The sequence below is a fragment of the Bos javanicus genome, chromosome X, assembly GCF_032452875.1.
Source record: "Bos javanicus breed banteng chromosome X, ARS-OSU_banteng_1.0, whole genome shotgun sequence".
Classification (NCBI taxonomy): domain Eukaryota; kingdom Metazoa; phylum Chordata; class Mammalia; order Artiodactyla; family Bovidae; genus Bos; species Bos javanicus.
Genome location: NC_083897.1, coordinates 108026985 through 108045238, shown reverse-complemented (window position 1 = coordinate 108045238; position 18254 = coordinate 108026985). Strand labels below are relative to the sequence as shown.

Sequence of the window (18254 nt, the reverse complement as noted above, 5' to 3'; positions counted from 1 at the left end):
CTAGCACTACCTAGGAATAGTATTAATACACCTAAATATTTTTAAATAAAAAATGTTATTGGGGTATAAAATGTATATAGAAAATTATACTCATATGAGTGAAATCTGATGAGTTATCAAAAAGTAAACACACCTATGTGTTGTAGGAAGCGGGGCCCCCTCCAGGGCCCCAAGAGTGGGCTCTTGTCTAACATTCAGAAAAGAATTGTCCGAGGAGACACATGCTGACAAAGCAAGAGATTTTATTGGAAGAAGGCACCCAGGCAGACAGCAGCAGGGTAAGGGAACCCAGGAGAACTTCTCTGCCATGTGGCTTACAGTCTCGGGTTTTATGTTGATTGGATTAGTTTCTAGGTTGTCTTTGGCCAGTCATTCTGACTCAGTCCTTCCTCTTGGCACACTCATGGCTCAGCCAAGATGGATGCTAGTGAGAGGGATTCTGGGAGGTGGATGGACATGTAGTGTTTCCTTTTGACCTTTCCTGAACTCTTCCAATTGGTGATGGCTTATTAGTTCCATGTTCCTTTCCAGGACTACCTGTCGTAAAACAACTCATGCAAATGGTCACTAGAGAGCCTGGCCAGGGTGGGCGGTTTCAATCAGTGTGCTTCCCCTAACATATGTAGCCCTCTTGGCAGGTCAAGAAACAAAAGAGTATCTGCACTCCTAGAAGCATGTCTTTGTCTCTTCTCAGTCACTTTTGCCAGCCCTTCTTCCCAGGGGTGACCACTAAGCAAAAAGCTGACTTCTACCCAGAAAGAAACCCAGGAGCCTGTGGTCAATTAATCTATGACAGAGGAGGCATGAATGTACAATGGAGAAAAGGTAGCCTCTTCAGTATGTGGTGCTGGGAAAACTGGATAACTACATGTGAAAGAGTGAAGTTAGAACATTCTCTAATACCATACACAAAAGTAAACTCAAAATGGATTAAAAACATCAATGTAAGAGTGGCTAGTATAAAACTCAGAGGAAGACATAGGCAGAACACTCTTTGACATAAAATGCAGCAATATCTTTTTGGACCCACCTCCTAGAGTAATAAAAATAAACAAATGGTACCTGATTAAACTGAAAAGCTTTTGCATAGCAAAGGAAACCATAAATAAAACAAAAAGACAACCCACAGAATGAGAGAAGATATTTGCAAGTGAAGCAGCCAAGAAGGGATTAATTTCTAAAATACGTAAACACCTCTTCCAGCTCTATATCAAAAAAGCAAACAACCCAATCAAAAAATGGGCAGAAGACCTAAATAAAAATTTCTCCAAAGAAGACATACAGATGGCCTACAGGCACATGAGAAGATGCTCAACAGCACTAATTATTAGAGAAATGCAAATCAAAACTATTGGAGGTTTCACCTCATACCAGTCAGAATGGTCATCATCAAAAAGTCTACAAACAATAAATTCTGAAGTAGGTGTGGAAAAAAGGGAATCCTCATGTTTGGTGGGAATGTAAATTGGTGCACCCACTGTGGAGAACAGTATGGTGGTTCCTTAAATGACTAAAAATAGAGTCACTGTATGACCCCACAATCCCACTGCTTTGCATATATCTGGTGAAAACTCTAATTTGAAAAGATACATGCACCCCACTGTTCATTGCAACACCATTTACAATAGCCAAGACATGAAAGCAACCTAAATGTCCACTGACAGATGAATGGATAAATATGTAGTATATAAATACAATGGAATATTATTCAGCCATAAAAAGAATGAAATAATACCATTTGCACAACATGGATGGACCAAGAGATTGTCATGCTAAGTGAAGTAAGTCAGAGAAAGACAAATACCATATGGAATCACTTATATGTGGAATCTTGAAAAATAATACAGGTGAATTTATTTACAAAAGAGGAACAGACTCACAGAGTTAGAAAACAAACTTATGGTTACCAAAGGGGAAAGGTAGGAGGGGAGGGATAAATTAGAAGTTGGGGTTATGCACACTACTGTGTATGAAATAGATAATCACTGAGGACCTACTGTATAGTACAAAGAATTATACTCAGTACTCTGTAGTAACCTATATGGGAAAGGAATCTCAAGAAGAATAGATGTATATATAGGTATAAGTGAATCATTTTTCCATATACCTGAAACTAACACAAAATTATAGATCAACTATTCTCCAATATAAAAAAAAATTTAAAAAGACAGCTGACTTCTAACATCACAGATTAATTTTTACTGTTTTGTAAAAATTTTATACAAGTGGAATCAGGTCTAGCATCTTTCATTCAACATAATATTTATGAGAGTTATCCATGGTGGCTTGTAGCAGAAGTTTGCTTTTTAGCATTGCTGTGTAGTATTCCATTATATGAATATACCACATGATACTTTCCTCTCTTATTAGATTATTTTCAGATTGGGATTATTAAAAATAATGCTGCTAAAATATCCTCATACATGCCTTTTTGTATACATATATATGCAGTTCTGTTACATCTGTCAGTTTAGTCAGTCAGTTCAGTCGCTCAGTCGTGTCTGACTCTTTGTGACCCCATGAATCGCAGCACACCAGGCCTCCCTGTCCATCACCAACTCCCGGAGTTCACTCAAACTCAGGTCCATCAAGTTGGGGATAACATCCAGCCATCTCATCCTCTGCTGTCCCCTTCTCCTCTGCCCCCAATCCTTCCCAGCATCAGAGTCTTTTCCAATGAGTCAACTCTTTACATGAGGTGGCCAAAGTATTGGAGTTTCAGCTTTAGCATCATTCCTTCCAATGAACACCCAGGACTGATCTCCTTTAGGATGGACTGGTTGGATCTCCTTGCAGTCCAGGGGACTCTCAAGAGTCTTCTCCAACACCACAGTTCAAAAGCGTCAATTCTTCAGTGCTCAGCTTTCTTCACAGTCCAACTCTCACATCCATACATGACCACTGGAAAAACCACAGCCTTGACTAGACGGACCTTTGTTGGCAAAGTAATGTCTCTGCTTTTCAATGTGCTATCTAGGTTGGTCATAACTTTTCTTCCAAGGAGTAAGTGGCCACAGGAAACGCCTGTGTTTAGCTCCTATAGAAACTACAAAAGTGGTTATATCACTTTACACTCCCACAAGCCGTGTATAAGAGTTGCAGTTGCTCCACATCTTGCCAACACTTGATTTTACTTTCAGTAATACAGTGGGTGTGTAGTAGTGTCTCATTTTAGTTTGAATTTGCATTTCCTGATGACTATGCCAAAGCCTATGACTGTGTGGATCACAATAAACTGTGGAAAATTCTGAAAGAGATGGGAATACCAGACCACCTGACCTGCCTCTTGAGAAACCTGTATACAGGTCATGAAGTAACAGTTAGAACTGGACATGGAACAACAGACTGGTTCCAAATAGGAAAAGGAGTACGTCAAGGCTGTATATTGTCACCCTGCTTATTTAACTTATATGCAGAGTACATCATGCGAAATGCCAGGCTGGAGGAAGCGCAAGCTAGAATCACGATTGCCGGGAGAAATATCAATAACCTCAGATATGCAGGTGACACCACCCTTATGGCAGAAAGTGAAGAAGAACTAAAGAGCCTCTTGATGAAAGTGAAAGAGGAGAGTGAAAAGTTGGCTTAAAGCTCAACATTCAGAAAACGAAGATCATGGCATCTGGTCCCATCACTTCATGGGAAATAGATGGGGAAACAGTGGAAACAGTGGCTTACTTAATTTTGCTGGGCTCCAAAATCACTGCAGATGGTGACTGCAGCCATGAAATTAAAAGACACTTAGTCCTTGGAAGGAAAGTTATGACCAAGCTAGATAGCATATTAAAAAGCAGAGACATTACTCTGCCAACAAAGGTCAGTCTACTCAAGGGTTTGGTTTTTCCAGTGGTCATGTATGGATGTGAGAGTTGGACTGTGAAGAAAGCTGAGTGCAGAAGAATTGATGCTTTTGAACTGTGGTGTTGGAGAAGACTCTTGAGAGTCCCTTGGACTGCAAGGAGATCCAACCCGTCCATCCTAAAGGAGATCAGTCCTGGGTGTTCATTGGAGGGACTGATGTTGAAGCTGAAACTCCAATAGTTTGGCCACCTGATGTGAAGAGCTGACTCATTTGAAAAGACCCTGATGCTGGGAAAAATTGAGGACAGGAGAAGAAGGGGACGACAGAGGATGAGATGGTTGGATGGCATCATTGACACAGTGGACATGGGTTTGGGTGGACTCCGGAAGTTGGTGATGGACAGGGAGGCCTGGCGTAGTGCGGTTCATGGGGTCGCAAAGAGTCGGACACAACTGAGCGACTGAACTGAACTGATGACTAATGAGCTTAACTTCCTTTTGATGTTTTTAGTGACCATTTTGTGGGGGGTGTGTGTGTGTGTGTGTGAAGTGATTGCTCAAGTCATTATAAAAATTGAGTTGTATTATTGGGGCTTCTCTGATGGTTCAGCGATAAAGAATCTGCCTGTCTATGCAAAAGATGTGGGTTTGATCCTTGGGTCAGGAAGATCCCCTGGAGGAGGAAACGGCAGCCCACTCCAGTATTCTTGCCTGGGAAATCCTATGGACAGAGGAGCCTGGTGGGCTATAGTCCATAGAGTCTCAAAGAGTTGAACACAACTAAGAAACTAAACAACAGCCACATGTATCCTTTCGGTCCCTGTTAAGACCTTCATGTATCTCCATGCTTCCATGTGGGATCATTTTCATTTGGTCTGAAATGCTACCTTTAATATTTTCTTCAGAGCAGGTCTATTGACAAATACCCTCATTTTTGTTTTGTCATAAAATACCTTTCTTTTCCCTTGACCTCTGTATATGGGAAACTTAAGTTAGTGGTTATTTTCTTCCCACTTTGATGCTACCATTCTTTTGTCTTCTGGCTTCCATTATTTCGGTTGAGATGCCAGCCATTATTATTGTTGCTCCTTTGAAGTTTATCTCATTTTTGTTTGTTTTTAACTGCTTTTTAAGGTTTTCATTTAGACTTTGATGTTCAGCAATTTTAACATGATATGTGTGCTTATTGAGGTTTTCTTTGTATTTATCCTACTTGGAGTTTAGTTTGATATTTTAGCAGTTTGGGGAAATTCTTACGGCCTCTGACCCATTCTTTTTCCTATCTCTGTCTTTCTCGCCAACATTTTTACTTTTCTGTAGGTCTCTCATGCTTTTTGTTTCTCCATTTTCTTCTGGCTTGCCTTCTACTTAGTACTATTTATCTTTATAGCTGTTTCTAATATATTAGAGCCACTGTTGATTTCTTAATTGCACTTATTTTATTTTTCAGTTCTAGAATTTTCATTTCATTTCATAGCAACTATTCCAGTTTTTAGAATAGTTTCTAGTCTCTGATAAATTCTCTATCTTGTCATAATTTCTTGAGCATATATTAATTATGAATATTTTAAGTCCATGTCAGATAATTACAGAATCTCTATTTCTTATGGGTATATTTCAGTTTTTGGATTTTGATCATTTCTTTTGTTTTTGTTGTTGAGATGCCATGGTACTTTTAACAAATGTCAGATATCTGTAGTAAAAAATAGAGATAATTTGAGACTCTGGATGAGTTGTCTTTCTCCAGGAAGATTTTACTTTTGTTTGTTGCAAATATTGAATTAGATACAGGTTGAACTGATTCAGTCATAACTTGAGTTAGTTAAAATCTGTACTTCAGCTGTTATGAGGGATTATCTATTTCTGGTCACCCTTACTCCTAGTGTCTAGTCTTTGGGGTTCCCACCAGAAAGCTTTGGCTGTATCCAGGACCACTATAGAGCTAGAATGTGAATAGTTGATCCCACATTCACCGGATTTGAGAGGCTGCTGAAAGCTGTGTTCAGATTCTGTAATAGTATAACCACTACTATCATACAGGCAAATGTCTCAAGGGGAAAAGCAGCTTCAGAATTTTCTCTTAGGACTTTTCTTTAATATCTTAGCTCCAAAGTACTGAGGGCTTTGGTAGATCTCTGATGCCTTTGAACAGGTGTTTGTACAGTTGTTCTTGGCAGAAATATTGGACCAGAACAAACTAATCTGCTATTGCCAGCATGGAAATCCTCTTTTTTGCTTTTTAATGCATTTGAAAGGGAATTTTAAAAGTATGAGAAGATCAAATTATACTTTTTTTTATTTTAAATGCTCATTGACAGCTGTTGATAAAGCTAATATATTGTTCTTAAGTCAGTCTGTGCAAAACTGGCCTTTGAATTCTGGCAGAGTTTTGGGGATACATATGAGATGATGTGAAATTATTATGAGTTTGTGCTATAGCTAAGAACCAAAGCAAGTAAGGAAGATATGCAAATACCAATCAGCACATGAAAAGACTATTGTTCAGACGCTAAGTTATGTCTGAGTCTTTGCAACCCCTTGGACTGCAACACGCCAGGCTTCCCTGTCTTTCTCTATCTCCCAGAGTTTGCTCAAACTCATGTCCATTGAGTCTATGTTGTCTTCCGTCCATCTCCCTCTGTCGCCCCCTTCTCCTGCCCTCAGTCTTTCCCAGCATCAGGGTCTCTTTCAACGAGTCAGCTCTTCATATCAGGTGGCCAAAGTATTGGAGCTTCAGCTTCAGTATCAGTCCTTCAGTGAATATTCAGGGTTGATTTCCTTTAAGATTGACTGATTTGATCTCCTTGCTGTCCTAGGGATTCTCAAGAGTCTTCTCCAGCACCATAATTCAAAAGCATCAGTTCTTCAGCACTCAGCATTCCTTATGGTATCATGAAAAGATACTCTATGTCATTAGTTATTAGGAAAATAGAAACTGAAATCAGAAAAGGTTACCACTTCACACCCACTGGCATGACTAGAATCAAAAAGTTAATAATAAAAATTTAAGTTAATAATAATAGCAAACATTGGTGAGTTTATGGAGAAATTATAATCTTCATATACTGCTGGTGGGAATGTAACTTTGGAATACAGTCTGGCCATTCCTCAAATAATTAAACATAAAGTTACCATATGACCAGGCAGTTCTACTCCTATAGACCCAAGTAAAAATATGTTCATATGCAAATGTTTGGAGCAGCACTCTTCACAATAGCCAAAAGGTGGAAACAACCCAAATTTTTATCAACTGATGAATGGATAAACAAAATGTAGTATATCCATACAATGGAATATTATTTGACCATGAAATGAATGAAGGACTGATGCATGTTACAGTATAGATGAATGTTGAAAACATTATGTTAAGTGAAAGAAACCAGTCACAAAAGACCACACATTACATGATTTTATTCATATGGAAGTCCAGAATGGGGAAATCTATAGAGACAGAAAGTAGTTAGTGGTTGTTCATGACTGGGTGGGGTAAGGGATAGAGAAATGAGAGTTAAAGGGCACAGGATTTCTTTTTGAAGTGATGAAAACATACTAAAAGTGACTCCGATGACAGGTGCACATATCTGTGAATCTACTTTTAAAGAAGCAGTGAATTATACAGTTTAAATTGTGAATTGTATGGTATGTAAATTTGTCTCAATGAAGCTGTTGAAATAAAGGACCAAAACAATATTTGTGATAGCAGTTGGAGAGCGAAAGTGGCAGATATGGGTGTGAGCTCAAAGTGATGATGATCTCGCTCATTTTCAATCTTTTCATTAGCAATTTGTAGTTGTCAGGACCTGGGGTGGAGTTAAAGCAGAACACAGGGTCCTATAATAAGTGGTCAAAAATAACTCAAGTAAGAGTAAGCCATGGTTTCCAGCAAGAACAGTGATCTGGATAACAGACCAGGGTGATACCACTGCTGAGATAATCCAGACTTGTCTTAATCCTGGTTGGGCCCCACATCCTGAAGCAGTACTTAGCTTCCTTAGTTCTTCCTGGGATCAGAAATTGCTCTGTTCCTAACCTTGTTTTGCAAGTCTCTCATGTACCTAAAAGAGATTCTTTAGAGTCTAAACTTAGATCTCAACGACTTTTTCTAATTTGGATCCTACTTTTCTGAAAGTGTTGGAAACAGGTGCAACTTCATGATTGAGAAAGGCACATAAAGCAGATATATTTGCATAGGAAGCCTGCTGCTGCTGCTAAGTCGCTTCAGTCGTGTCCGATTCTGTGTGACCCCATAGACGGCAGCCCACCAGGCTCCCCCGTCCCTGGGATTGTCCAGGCAAGAACACTGGAGTGGGTTGCCATTTCTTTCTCCAATGCATGAAAGTGAAAAGTGAAAGTGAAGTCGCTCAGTCGTATCCGACCCTCAGCGACCCCATGGACTGCAGCCTTCCAGGCTTCTCCATCCATGGGATTTTCCAGGCAAGAGTACTAGAGTGGGGCGCCATTGCCTTCTCCAAAGATAAAGACTGCTGCTGCTGAGTCGCTTCAGTCGCTTCATATACATACATATATCAGATCAGATCAGATCAGTTGCCCAGTCATGTCCGACTCTTTGCGACCCCATGAATCGCAGCACGCCAGGCCTCCCTGTCCATCACCAACTCCCGGAGTTCACTCAGATTCACGTCCATCGAGTCAGTGATGCCATCCAGCCATCTCATCCTCTGTCGTCCCCTTCTCCTCCTGCCCCCAGTCCCTCCCAGCATCAGAGTCTTTTCCAATGAGTCAACTCTTCGCATGAGGTGGCCAAAGTACTGGAGTTTCAGCTTTAGCATCATTCCTTCCAAAGAACACCCAGGGCTGATCTCCTTCAGAATGAACTGGTTGGATCTCCTTGCAGACCAAGGGACTCTCAAGAGTCTTCTCCAACACCACAGTTCAAAAGCATCAATTCTTCTGCGCTCAGCCTTCACAGTCCAACTCTCACATCCATACATGACCAATGGAAAAACCATACCCTTGAGTAGACGAACCTTTGTTGGCAAAGTAATGTCTCTGCTTTTGAATATGCTATCTAGGTTGGTCATAACTTTCCTTCCAAGGAGTAAGCGTCTTTTAACTTCATGGCTGCAGTCACCATCTGCAGTGATTTTGGAGCCCAGAAAATTAAAGTCTGACACTGTTTCCACTGTTTGCCCATCTATTTCCCATGAAGTGGTGGGACCAGATGCCATGATCTTCGTTTTCTGAATGTTGAGCTTTAAGCCAACTTTTTCACTCTCCACTTTCACTTTCATCAAGAGGCTTTTTAGTTCCTCTTCACTTTCTGCCATAAGAGTGGTGTCATCTGCATATCTGAGGTTATTGATATTTCTCCCGGCAGTCTTGATCCCAGCTTGTGTTTCTTCCAGTCCAGCGTTTCTCATGATGTACTCTGCATATAAGTTAAATAAACAGGGTGACAATATACAGCCTTGACGAACTCCTTTTCCTATTTGGAACCAGTCTGTTGTTCCATGTCCAGTTCTAACTGTTGCTTCCTGACCTATGAATATATAATTAACATGATAATTTATCCTTAGCTCATCTTCTACATTTGAAGTTATTTTTCTTATAGTGGAAAAAACATAAGGACTAAAAGAAATGGATCCAATACTAGATTCTTAAGATCTGTAGAAATTTGTAACCATACATATAAAACTATGGACTTCCCAGGTGGCACAGTGGTAAAGAATCAGCCTGCCAATGCAAGAGATACAGTTCCATCCCTGGGTTGGGAAGATCCCATGAAGGAGGAAATGGCAACCCGCTCCAGTATTCTTGTCTGGGAAATCCCATGGACAGAGGAACCTGGTGGGCTACAATCCATGGGATTGCAAAAAGTTGGACACAACTTAGTGACTGAGCACAAGCACATATAAGAGTATATTACCTGGGATAAACCATGATGAAAAGACTATAAGAATGTATGTATATGTACAACTGTCACTTTGCTGTACTGCACAGATTAATAAACATTGTAAATCAACTATACTTCAATAAAAACAAAAAGTGTATCAGCAGTATGTACTGCTTTTAATGCTCCATTGAACTAACCTCTCAGGAAAAATAACTCAGTACAATTACTTCCCAGTATACTCCTGTGATAGTATTTCTGTCTTTTAAATTTGATCAGTAGATGACAGTCTTTCCAGAGAGTGATATCAGTGCTTTAAATCTGTGCAACAAGACTGTGAGAGAAACAGATGCTTTAAGTAAAACTGAACTTCTTCCAGGAAACTTAACTACCAAAGCTTCATTGATTCAGAGCTCAAGAAAAAGAACCCTTTATTTCCACACATTTTAAATTATAAGTAAAGACAATTTTGTTATAGGAACATTGCATTTTAAGAGGCTTCAGTTTATACAGAGCAATTTTGTGGGCAAGAAAAAAAACCCAAGGAGATTACCATTTCCCCATTGAGGCGTGGAGAGACCAGAGTAAAACCAGAGCGAGACTCTCGGTTCCTAACTCCAAACCCCACCTCCTGTCCCTCCCTTCTCCAATATTTGGAGGTGGTGGCAGACTAAAATAAGTGACTGTATTCCAGTTTTGACCACACAGTGTGTGCTCATGGGTCCAGTTCAGTTCAGTCGCTCAGTCGTGTCTGGCTTTTTGCAACCCTATGAACCGCAGTACGCCAGGTCTCCCTGTCCAACACCAACTCCTGGAGTCCACCCAAACCCATGTCCATCGAGTTGATGATGCCATCCAACCATCTCATCCTCTGTCGTCCCCTTCTCCTCCTGCCCTCAATCTTTCCCAGCATCAGGGTCTTTTCAGATGAGCCAGTTCTTCGCATTAAGTGGCCAAAGTATTGCAGTTTCAGCTTCAACATCATGTAATGCTCATGGGTTAGCACAACATTTTTAAGATAATAGAACTCACAGCCAGCAGTGTGGTGCTCTCAGACATAGTACCATGGGCCATTCAATGAGCCACATCTTGACCCCACCCCTACCCTGCTCTATATAAACTGGGTAAGCCCATTAGCCATAAGTCATTTTAAGAAATAAATAAGTAGGGTTGAGATTTCTTGAAGTATTAAGGCGTTTTAGCCTAAGACAGGCAGATTCTTGGCAACAGTGAGGTCCTCACTTCTTTAGCAATGTACAGAATTTAAGAAAATAACTGAAGACCAAAGAAAAGTGAGCAATCAATAGTCAGTATATATTTTTAAAAGATCCTACAGATAGAGAGGAACTCATGAGCAGTATATTATGGCATGTTCTCTGTTTCGGTTTCTATACTGCTATATGTTGAGGTTCTCAAGAAGAAATATCTAACCAGGTCACTCTTGACTCCTCAGGAGCTTATAAGTTGATCGAGGAAACAAAACACACCATGTAAAGTTCAGTTCAGTTGCTTGGTTGTGTCCAACTCTTTGCAACCCCATGGACTGCAGCACACCGGGCTTCCCTGTCCATCACCAACTCCCAGATCTTGCTCAAACTCATGTCCATAAGTCAGTGATGCCATCCATCTATCTCATCCTCTGTCGTCCCCTTCTCCTTCCTTCAATCTTTCCCAGCAACAGGGTCTTTTCAAATGAGTCAGTTCTTCACATCAGGTGGCCAAAGTATTGGAGCTTCAGCTTCAATTTGTAAGATGAGTGCAATTGTGTGGTAGTTTGAACATTCTTTGGTATTGTCTTTCTTTGGAATTGGAATGAAAACTGACCTTTTCCAGTCCTGTGGCCACTGTCGAGTTTTCCAAATTTGCTGGCATATTGAGTGCAGGACTTTCACAGTCCTTCCAGTGAATATTCAGGACTGATTTCTTTGCAGTCCAAGGGACTCCCAAGAATCTTCTCCAACACCACTGTTCAGAAGCATCCATTCTTTGGTGCTCAGCTTTCTTTGTGGTCCAACTCTCACATCCATACCTGACTACTGCAAAAACCATAGCTTTGACTAGATGGACCTTTGTCAGCAAAGTAATGTCTCTCTTTTTTAATATGCTCTCTGCGTTGGTCATAGCTTTTCTTCCAAGGAGCAAGCATCTTTTAATTTCATGGCTGCAGTTACCATCTCCAGTGATTTTGGAGCCCAAGAAAACTGTTTCCATTGTTTGCCCATCTGTTTGCCATGAAGTGATGGGACCAGATGCCATGATCTTTGGTTTTTGAATATTAAGTTTTAAGCAAGCTTTTTCACTCTCCTCTTTCACTTTTCATGAAGAGGCTCTTTAGTTCCTCTTCACTTTCTGCCATAAGGGTGGTGTCATTTGCATATATTTCTCCCTGCAATCTTGATTCCAGCTTGTGCTTCCTCCAGCCCAGCGTTTCTCGTGATGTACTCTGCATATAAGTTAAATAAACAGGGTGACAATATACAGCCTTGGCATACGCCTTTCCCAATTTGGACCCAGTACATTGTTCCACGTCTGGTTCTAACTGCTGCTGCTTGACCTGCATACAGATTTCTCAGGAGGCAGGTAAGGTGGTCTGGTATTCCCATCTCTTGAACAATTTTCCACAGTTTGTTGTGGTCCACACGCTCAAAGGCTTTAGTGTAGTCAGTGAAGCAGTAGCAGATGTTTTCCTGGAACTCTCTTGCTTTTTCTATAATCCAATGGATGTTGACAATTTGATCTCTGGTTCCTCTGCCTTTTCTAAATCCAACTAGAACATCTGGAAGTTCTCAGTTCACGTACTATTGAAGCATAGCCTGGAGAATTTTGAACATTACTTTGCTAGTATGTGAGATGAGTGCAATTGTGTGGTAGTTTGAGCATTCTTTGGCATTGCCTTTCTTTGGGATTGGAATGAAAACTGACCTTTTCCAGTCCTGTGGACAGTGCTGAATTTTTCAAATTTGCTGGCATATTGAGTGCAGGACTTTCACAGCATTGTCTTTTATGATTTGAAATAGCTCAGCTGGAATTCCATCACATCCACTAGCTTTGTTTGTAGTGATGCTTCCTAAGGCCCACTTGACTTCACATTCCACGATGTCTGGCTCTAGGTGAGTGATCACACCATCATGGTTATCTGGGTCATGAAGATCTTTTTGTACGGTTCTTCTGTGTATTCTTGCCACTTCTTCTTAATATCTTCTGCTTCTGTTAGGTCCATACCATTTCTGTCCTTTATTGAGCCCATCTTTGCATGAAATGTCCCCTTGGTATCTCTAATTTTCTTGAGGAGATCTCTAGTCTTTCCCATTCTGTTGTTTTCCTCTATTTCTTTGCATTGATCACCGAGGAAGGCTTTCTTATCTCTCCTTGCTATTCTTTGGAACTCTGCATTCAAATAGGTATATCTTTCCTTTTTCTCCTTTGCCTTTCACTTCTCTTCTTTTCTCAGCTATTGTAAGGCCTCCTCAGACAACCATTTTGCCTTTCTTTTTCTTGGGGATCATGTAAAGGACTCTATATATTCAGACAGAGCAAGATGGGGTCCAAAGGTGTTTTAGTTTCAGTTGACCGTGAAGTAGACCAAGACAAGGAATCTGAGCACAGGTCTTTCTAAGAACCGTGGGAGAAGGGTAGTGAGACAGGGAAGAGAAAGTGGCCAATAAAGGGAGCATTATTAAACAACAGTTTCTGTGGGTGACTAGAAAATAATCCTGTGAGGAAACACCCATAAATACTGAGTTAGCCAAAAAGCTCACTTGGCGTTTCCTTAAAATGCTATGGAAAAACAGAAAGGGACTTTCTGGCCAACCCCAAGAGTACAGAACACACACCTCTGAGTTATTCTACCCAAAGGGTAGGGAAATTTGGTTTGTTATATTCCAGCTCTTCTCAGGGCTAGGGTTGGGGTATTGAAGGGTTAATCCCAGGGGTATTAATTCCAGGGCACTTCTGCCTGCCTGGCGCCTGGGCACAGCAGGCTTCTGCAACCCTGAAAAAAAGCCCTCAGGCACAGCCCTGACAATGGAAGTCTGCCTGTGCACATAAAACAGAAGGGTCCAAGGAACGCGGGTAGGGGAGTGACCATGGCCACCACAGGAGGATTCTTGGTGGAGGTGGGACTTGAGAGCACTCTTTCTCTTCTCTCCTCAGGTCTGTTCATGGTCCTTTCCCTATTGTCCATTGTGTACGGAGCCTTGCGCTGTAACATCCTAGCCATCAAGATCAAATACGATGAATATGATGTCAAGGTGAAGCCCCTGGCCTATGTCTGTATCTTCCTCTGGAGGAGCTTTGAGATTGTCACCCGAGTCATTGTCCTGGTCCTCTTTACCTCTGTCCTGAAGGCCTGGGTGGTCATAGACATACTCATCAACTTCCTCGGCTTCCTCTTCTACCCCTGGATCCTCTTCTGGTGCAGTGGCTCCCCCTTCCCTGAGAACTTTGAGAAGGCCTTCAGTCGGCTGGGCACCACCATTGTGCTGTGCTTCCTCACCCTCCTCTACGCCGGGATCAACATGTTCTGCTGGTCGGCGGTGCAGCTGAAAATCAACAACCCCGACCTCATCAGCAAGTCTCAGAACTGGTACCGGCTCCTGGTGTACTACATGGTGAGGTTCATCGAGAACGCCTTCCTCCTCCTCATGTGGTATCTTTACAAGACTGACATCTATATGTATGTGTGTGCACCCCTGCTGATGCTGCAGTTGCTCATTGGGTACTGCACGGCCATTCTGTTCATGGTTGTGTTCTATCAGTTCTTCCACCCTTGCAAAAAGCTCTTTTCCCCCAATGCTTCTGAAAGCTTTCAGGAGTGGCTAAAGTGTGCCTGTTGTAACCGCAGGCGGCGGGAATCCTGCGAGTCTGCAGAAAATACAGACCTAAGGTCACCCACAGACAGAGAGGAGACCCCTTCTAGCAGTAAAATAAGTTCCATGCCTAGCCAGATCTTGAATACTGATGAGCTCTCTTCTGCTTAATGGGACCTGAGTCTCTTGAGGCCCAGATATAGTGTTTGCTGGGTTGATCCCTGTTCTTCAGAAGCAAGTGATGGGCCCTGCACAATTAACAAAGCAGGAATTTAGCTCTCGACTCCTTGTGAGTTGCTCCCCTTTAGAGAGCTGTCGGTCAGGTGAGTGGGAACCATGGAGAGGAGTCAGGGGAACCCGTGAGTGTTGCAGTGGCAGCCTAAAGCACCACCTTTCACAGTTGACCAGACATTACCCGCCTTGTCATTGACAAAGTACCCATGATATCTGAGTTGGCTGTTGAGAGCCATCACATAGAATGAGGACAGGGGATTTCTTATGTTCTAGTTTTATGGACTACTGGTTTAGGTAGCCTAATGTTTTATTATCCCTGAGAAGAGTTCTCACCTAAGAGCTGTCTGATGACCAGAGATGATCACTGGGGTTTTTGCCATCAGCCACATCATTCCTGTCAGAGTTTTCAGAGAAGGCTGTTCCAGTTTGGTTTTTGAATAGGCAGATGTTCCATTTTCATCTCACTAGGGCTCTTTGTACATAACCAGTCATAGCAACCTTGGCCTCCTATTTCTCATTGACTCAAAAGTCTGGATTTGCAAAATCTATTCTTAAGAATCCATGGATGCAAAATTGAATTCTTAATTTGGTTATGGAAGTGTAGAGTTTTAGAGAAGTTGTGTTCCTTCAATATGTTGGAGAAACTCTGAATCGAGGGGGTTGTTAAAATATCAAAATGATTTTGGCTTTTATAAGCAGAATTCTTACCTTCTTGTGATGGTTGAAGATATGACTCTGCTAGAAGGTAGGCTTAACCTCTTCAAGATTCAGTCCCATCCTACAGTTTTGGAAATTTCTAGTAGAAAACTCCATAGAAATTTCTCACCTAGCACAGGTATATAGGGCATTATAAGTTTCATTATTTGAAGGAGCAGAGTTCCCCCCTTCAGTTAGATACAGACTTTAGAAACTTAAATTTTACAAAGAGATGGTATGACCAGAAGATTTTTATCTTTAACTGAGTGTACCTTGATTTGGTATGATTATGAGTTAATTTGAATAAGAACTTCAATTTTATCCTCCTACACTCTCCTATCTTCAGTATAATTTCTCCTTTAATTTGGAACCCTGTTTCTTTTGTAAAAGGATCTGTAGAATCTCCTCAGTTGTCCAGGGAAAATGCCTTGATCTAGTGCCATTATTTCTACCATAAAAACCTTGATAATGAAATACCTGGGAGCAGGTGACCTGTCACTGACAAGACTGGACATTGCAGGTCAGTCAGGGTTGACAGTCTTAGGACCCTAATGGCTGAACTTTCAGAACCATCCAGTTTCTAATAGCTAGTTTGTCGGAGAACAGGTTAAAATGGTGAGTTTAAGCAGGAGTTGTGGTCAGAATTAGACCAGCATGGAGAGACTAGTACTTCCCCAGCCTTCATTTGGAAGCCTGTCTCAAGAACCATTACAAAATCGGGGCCTTCAAATACATTTAAAATCATTTTAATGTAGCATGTAGGTAAGCATATTGAGTGACCCCAAATCAATCTAACAGTGATGGTCTGTCACACTCCCAAAGCCCAGTTTTAAGCCACATTTATAAGGATAATTATAAGGTTTGGTAACTAAATTGGACATTTTGTCGTCTTTAACTCTTGATATGAAGATACCCCCACTTTGGGACCACAAAGTGACCATGTAGTCACTTTGGGGAAAGAAACCACTGCTTTTTTCATGGCAAAAATTTAAATCCTAGTGAACTGAGAAATTTTTTTTAATGATTTATATTATACCTCTGAAAAGGCAAAATTATGCAGAACTAGGTTGCCCTAAAGACAAACAAACCAGCAAATCTCCTATCTTGAGAGTTAAAACATCTTTTTCAGTTATAATTCCAATTTTTAAAACTCTCAGTGCTTTGTCTAATTACATGCCTTAACTTGTCATAAGAGATGCACCAACTGAATCACTATCATTTGACTGGATGGAAGTGAAGTTTTTCCTCCAAATATATTGAAACAAGGTCATGAAACGTGTTTAGACTTTCTTCATTACTGGAGACAGTGCAGTATAGAGGTTGGCATCACCCTGATAACCCAGCAAATTACTTACTTGATCTCTGCCTCAGTTTCCTCACCCGTCAGATTTGCATGATATTCTTGCCCAGCCTACCTCACAAGGTTGTCAGCAGAACAAATTTAAATAATAGCTGTGAAAATGCTTTGAAAATGTTTTTAAAGTGCCATGCATGTTTAAAGGAGTTGTTTTTATAGTTACTCAAATCCCAAAACAGGTTATTGTTTTTGTTTTACTGTTAGAAAAGAAACAACATCATTTACGTGAGTGTCTTCAGGGAATATGTCAGCCTTTGACTTTATGGAAGGACAAGTGTAAATAAATGGTCTTTTACTCTTGGAGAGAACTCAGCAGTTGCCTTTTCTCTTACCATCAGTTACGTAAAAAATTAGCACTCAAACATATAGTACGGAGGAAAAAGACCCACTGAAATCTGCGAAATTGCTTTTGATAGCAGATGAGCTTATCATTTTTGTATCTGTCATGTTTCATAAAGGATGTAACAGCATCTTTTGTTAATTTTGCTTTACAATTTGAATGCCTGATCCTGCTAGACTTTAATTGAATGTGGATATAATCTTTTCAGCCTTGTAAATGGGAAAAATAAACTTTAAAATTGATTGTTAAATGCAGCATTTCCTTGGAAGCCTCCTCAGAACATTATTGCTATGGTTATGAGTGTATGTATCAGTACTTCTCAGCCTGTACATTGTGGATGAGAGCTTTTGCAGGCTGCTTCTCAGCAGCCATTCACTCTAATAAATATTGTTCATGTTTCTTCATATAATAAATTAATTTTTCAATTTCTCCTTGCTTTTCATTCCTTAGAGTCCTTGCATGGCTTTTTTACTTCAGGGACTATTTTAGAAACAAAATTGAAACTGTTTTTTTTTTGTGATTAATTATGATTTTGTAATCTCATCTAGAAATTTTGTCTGTAGGATGAGAAATTTGAGAGTGCTAGTGCTCTGCCTGGCAAGACACCAACAGTCCATAAAATTCCTCTGATTGTTTTATAAGCCTTTATCCCATTTTTTAAAGCTACACTGCTAAATCCTAAAATTCTGCTCAAACATAAGTGGTATACTGATCCAGAAATATAAGATATCAAATGAGTGACTTAATAGTTACATAAGCAAATAGTCAAATTGTAAATGATGATCTGTGGTTGGAAAAAAAAATCAGGTTTTTTCTACATGTCAAAATGCATTATTTTTTCTATTGAGGTATACTTGACATATTAGGTTCAGATGTACATGTATAATGATTCAATATTTGTATAAATTGCAAAATGATAACCAATAATTCTACTTACCATATGTCACCATACAAAATTACAAAACTTTTTTCTTGTGATAAGTTTTATTTTAAGATTTACTCTCTTAGCAACTTTGAAATATGCAGTACAATATTGTTGACTCTGGTCACCATGCTGTTTATTATATCCTGTGACTTACTTAGGACTAGAAATTTGTGCCTCTTGATCCTCTCCATGGATTTTACCCACCCACCCCCAACTGGCAACCACTAATGTATTACCTATAT

General features: G+C 40.4%; 1 protein-coding gene across 1 annotated transcript in view; it reads left to right on the top strand.

Annotated features, from left to right (window-relative positions):
• XK (X-linked Kx blood group antigen, Kell and VPS13A binding protein) overlaps nucleotides 1-17516 on the top strand; it is a 48529-nt gene extending 31013 nt beyond the window's left edge. Inside the window, exon 3 of the mRNA XM_061410454.1 lies at nucleotides 13805-17516. Within this exon, the coding sequence (XP_061266438.1) occupies nucleotides 13805-14631 (827 nt within the window). The 3' untranslated portion in view covers nucleotides 14632-17516. The remainder of the gene's footprint in view (nucleotides 1-13804) is intronic.
• The last annotated feature ends 738 nt before the right edge of the window (nucleotides 17517-18254 follow it).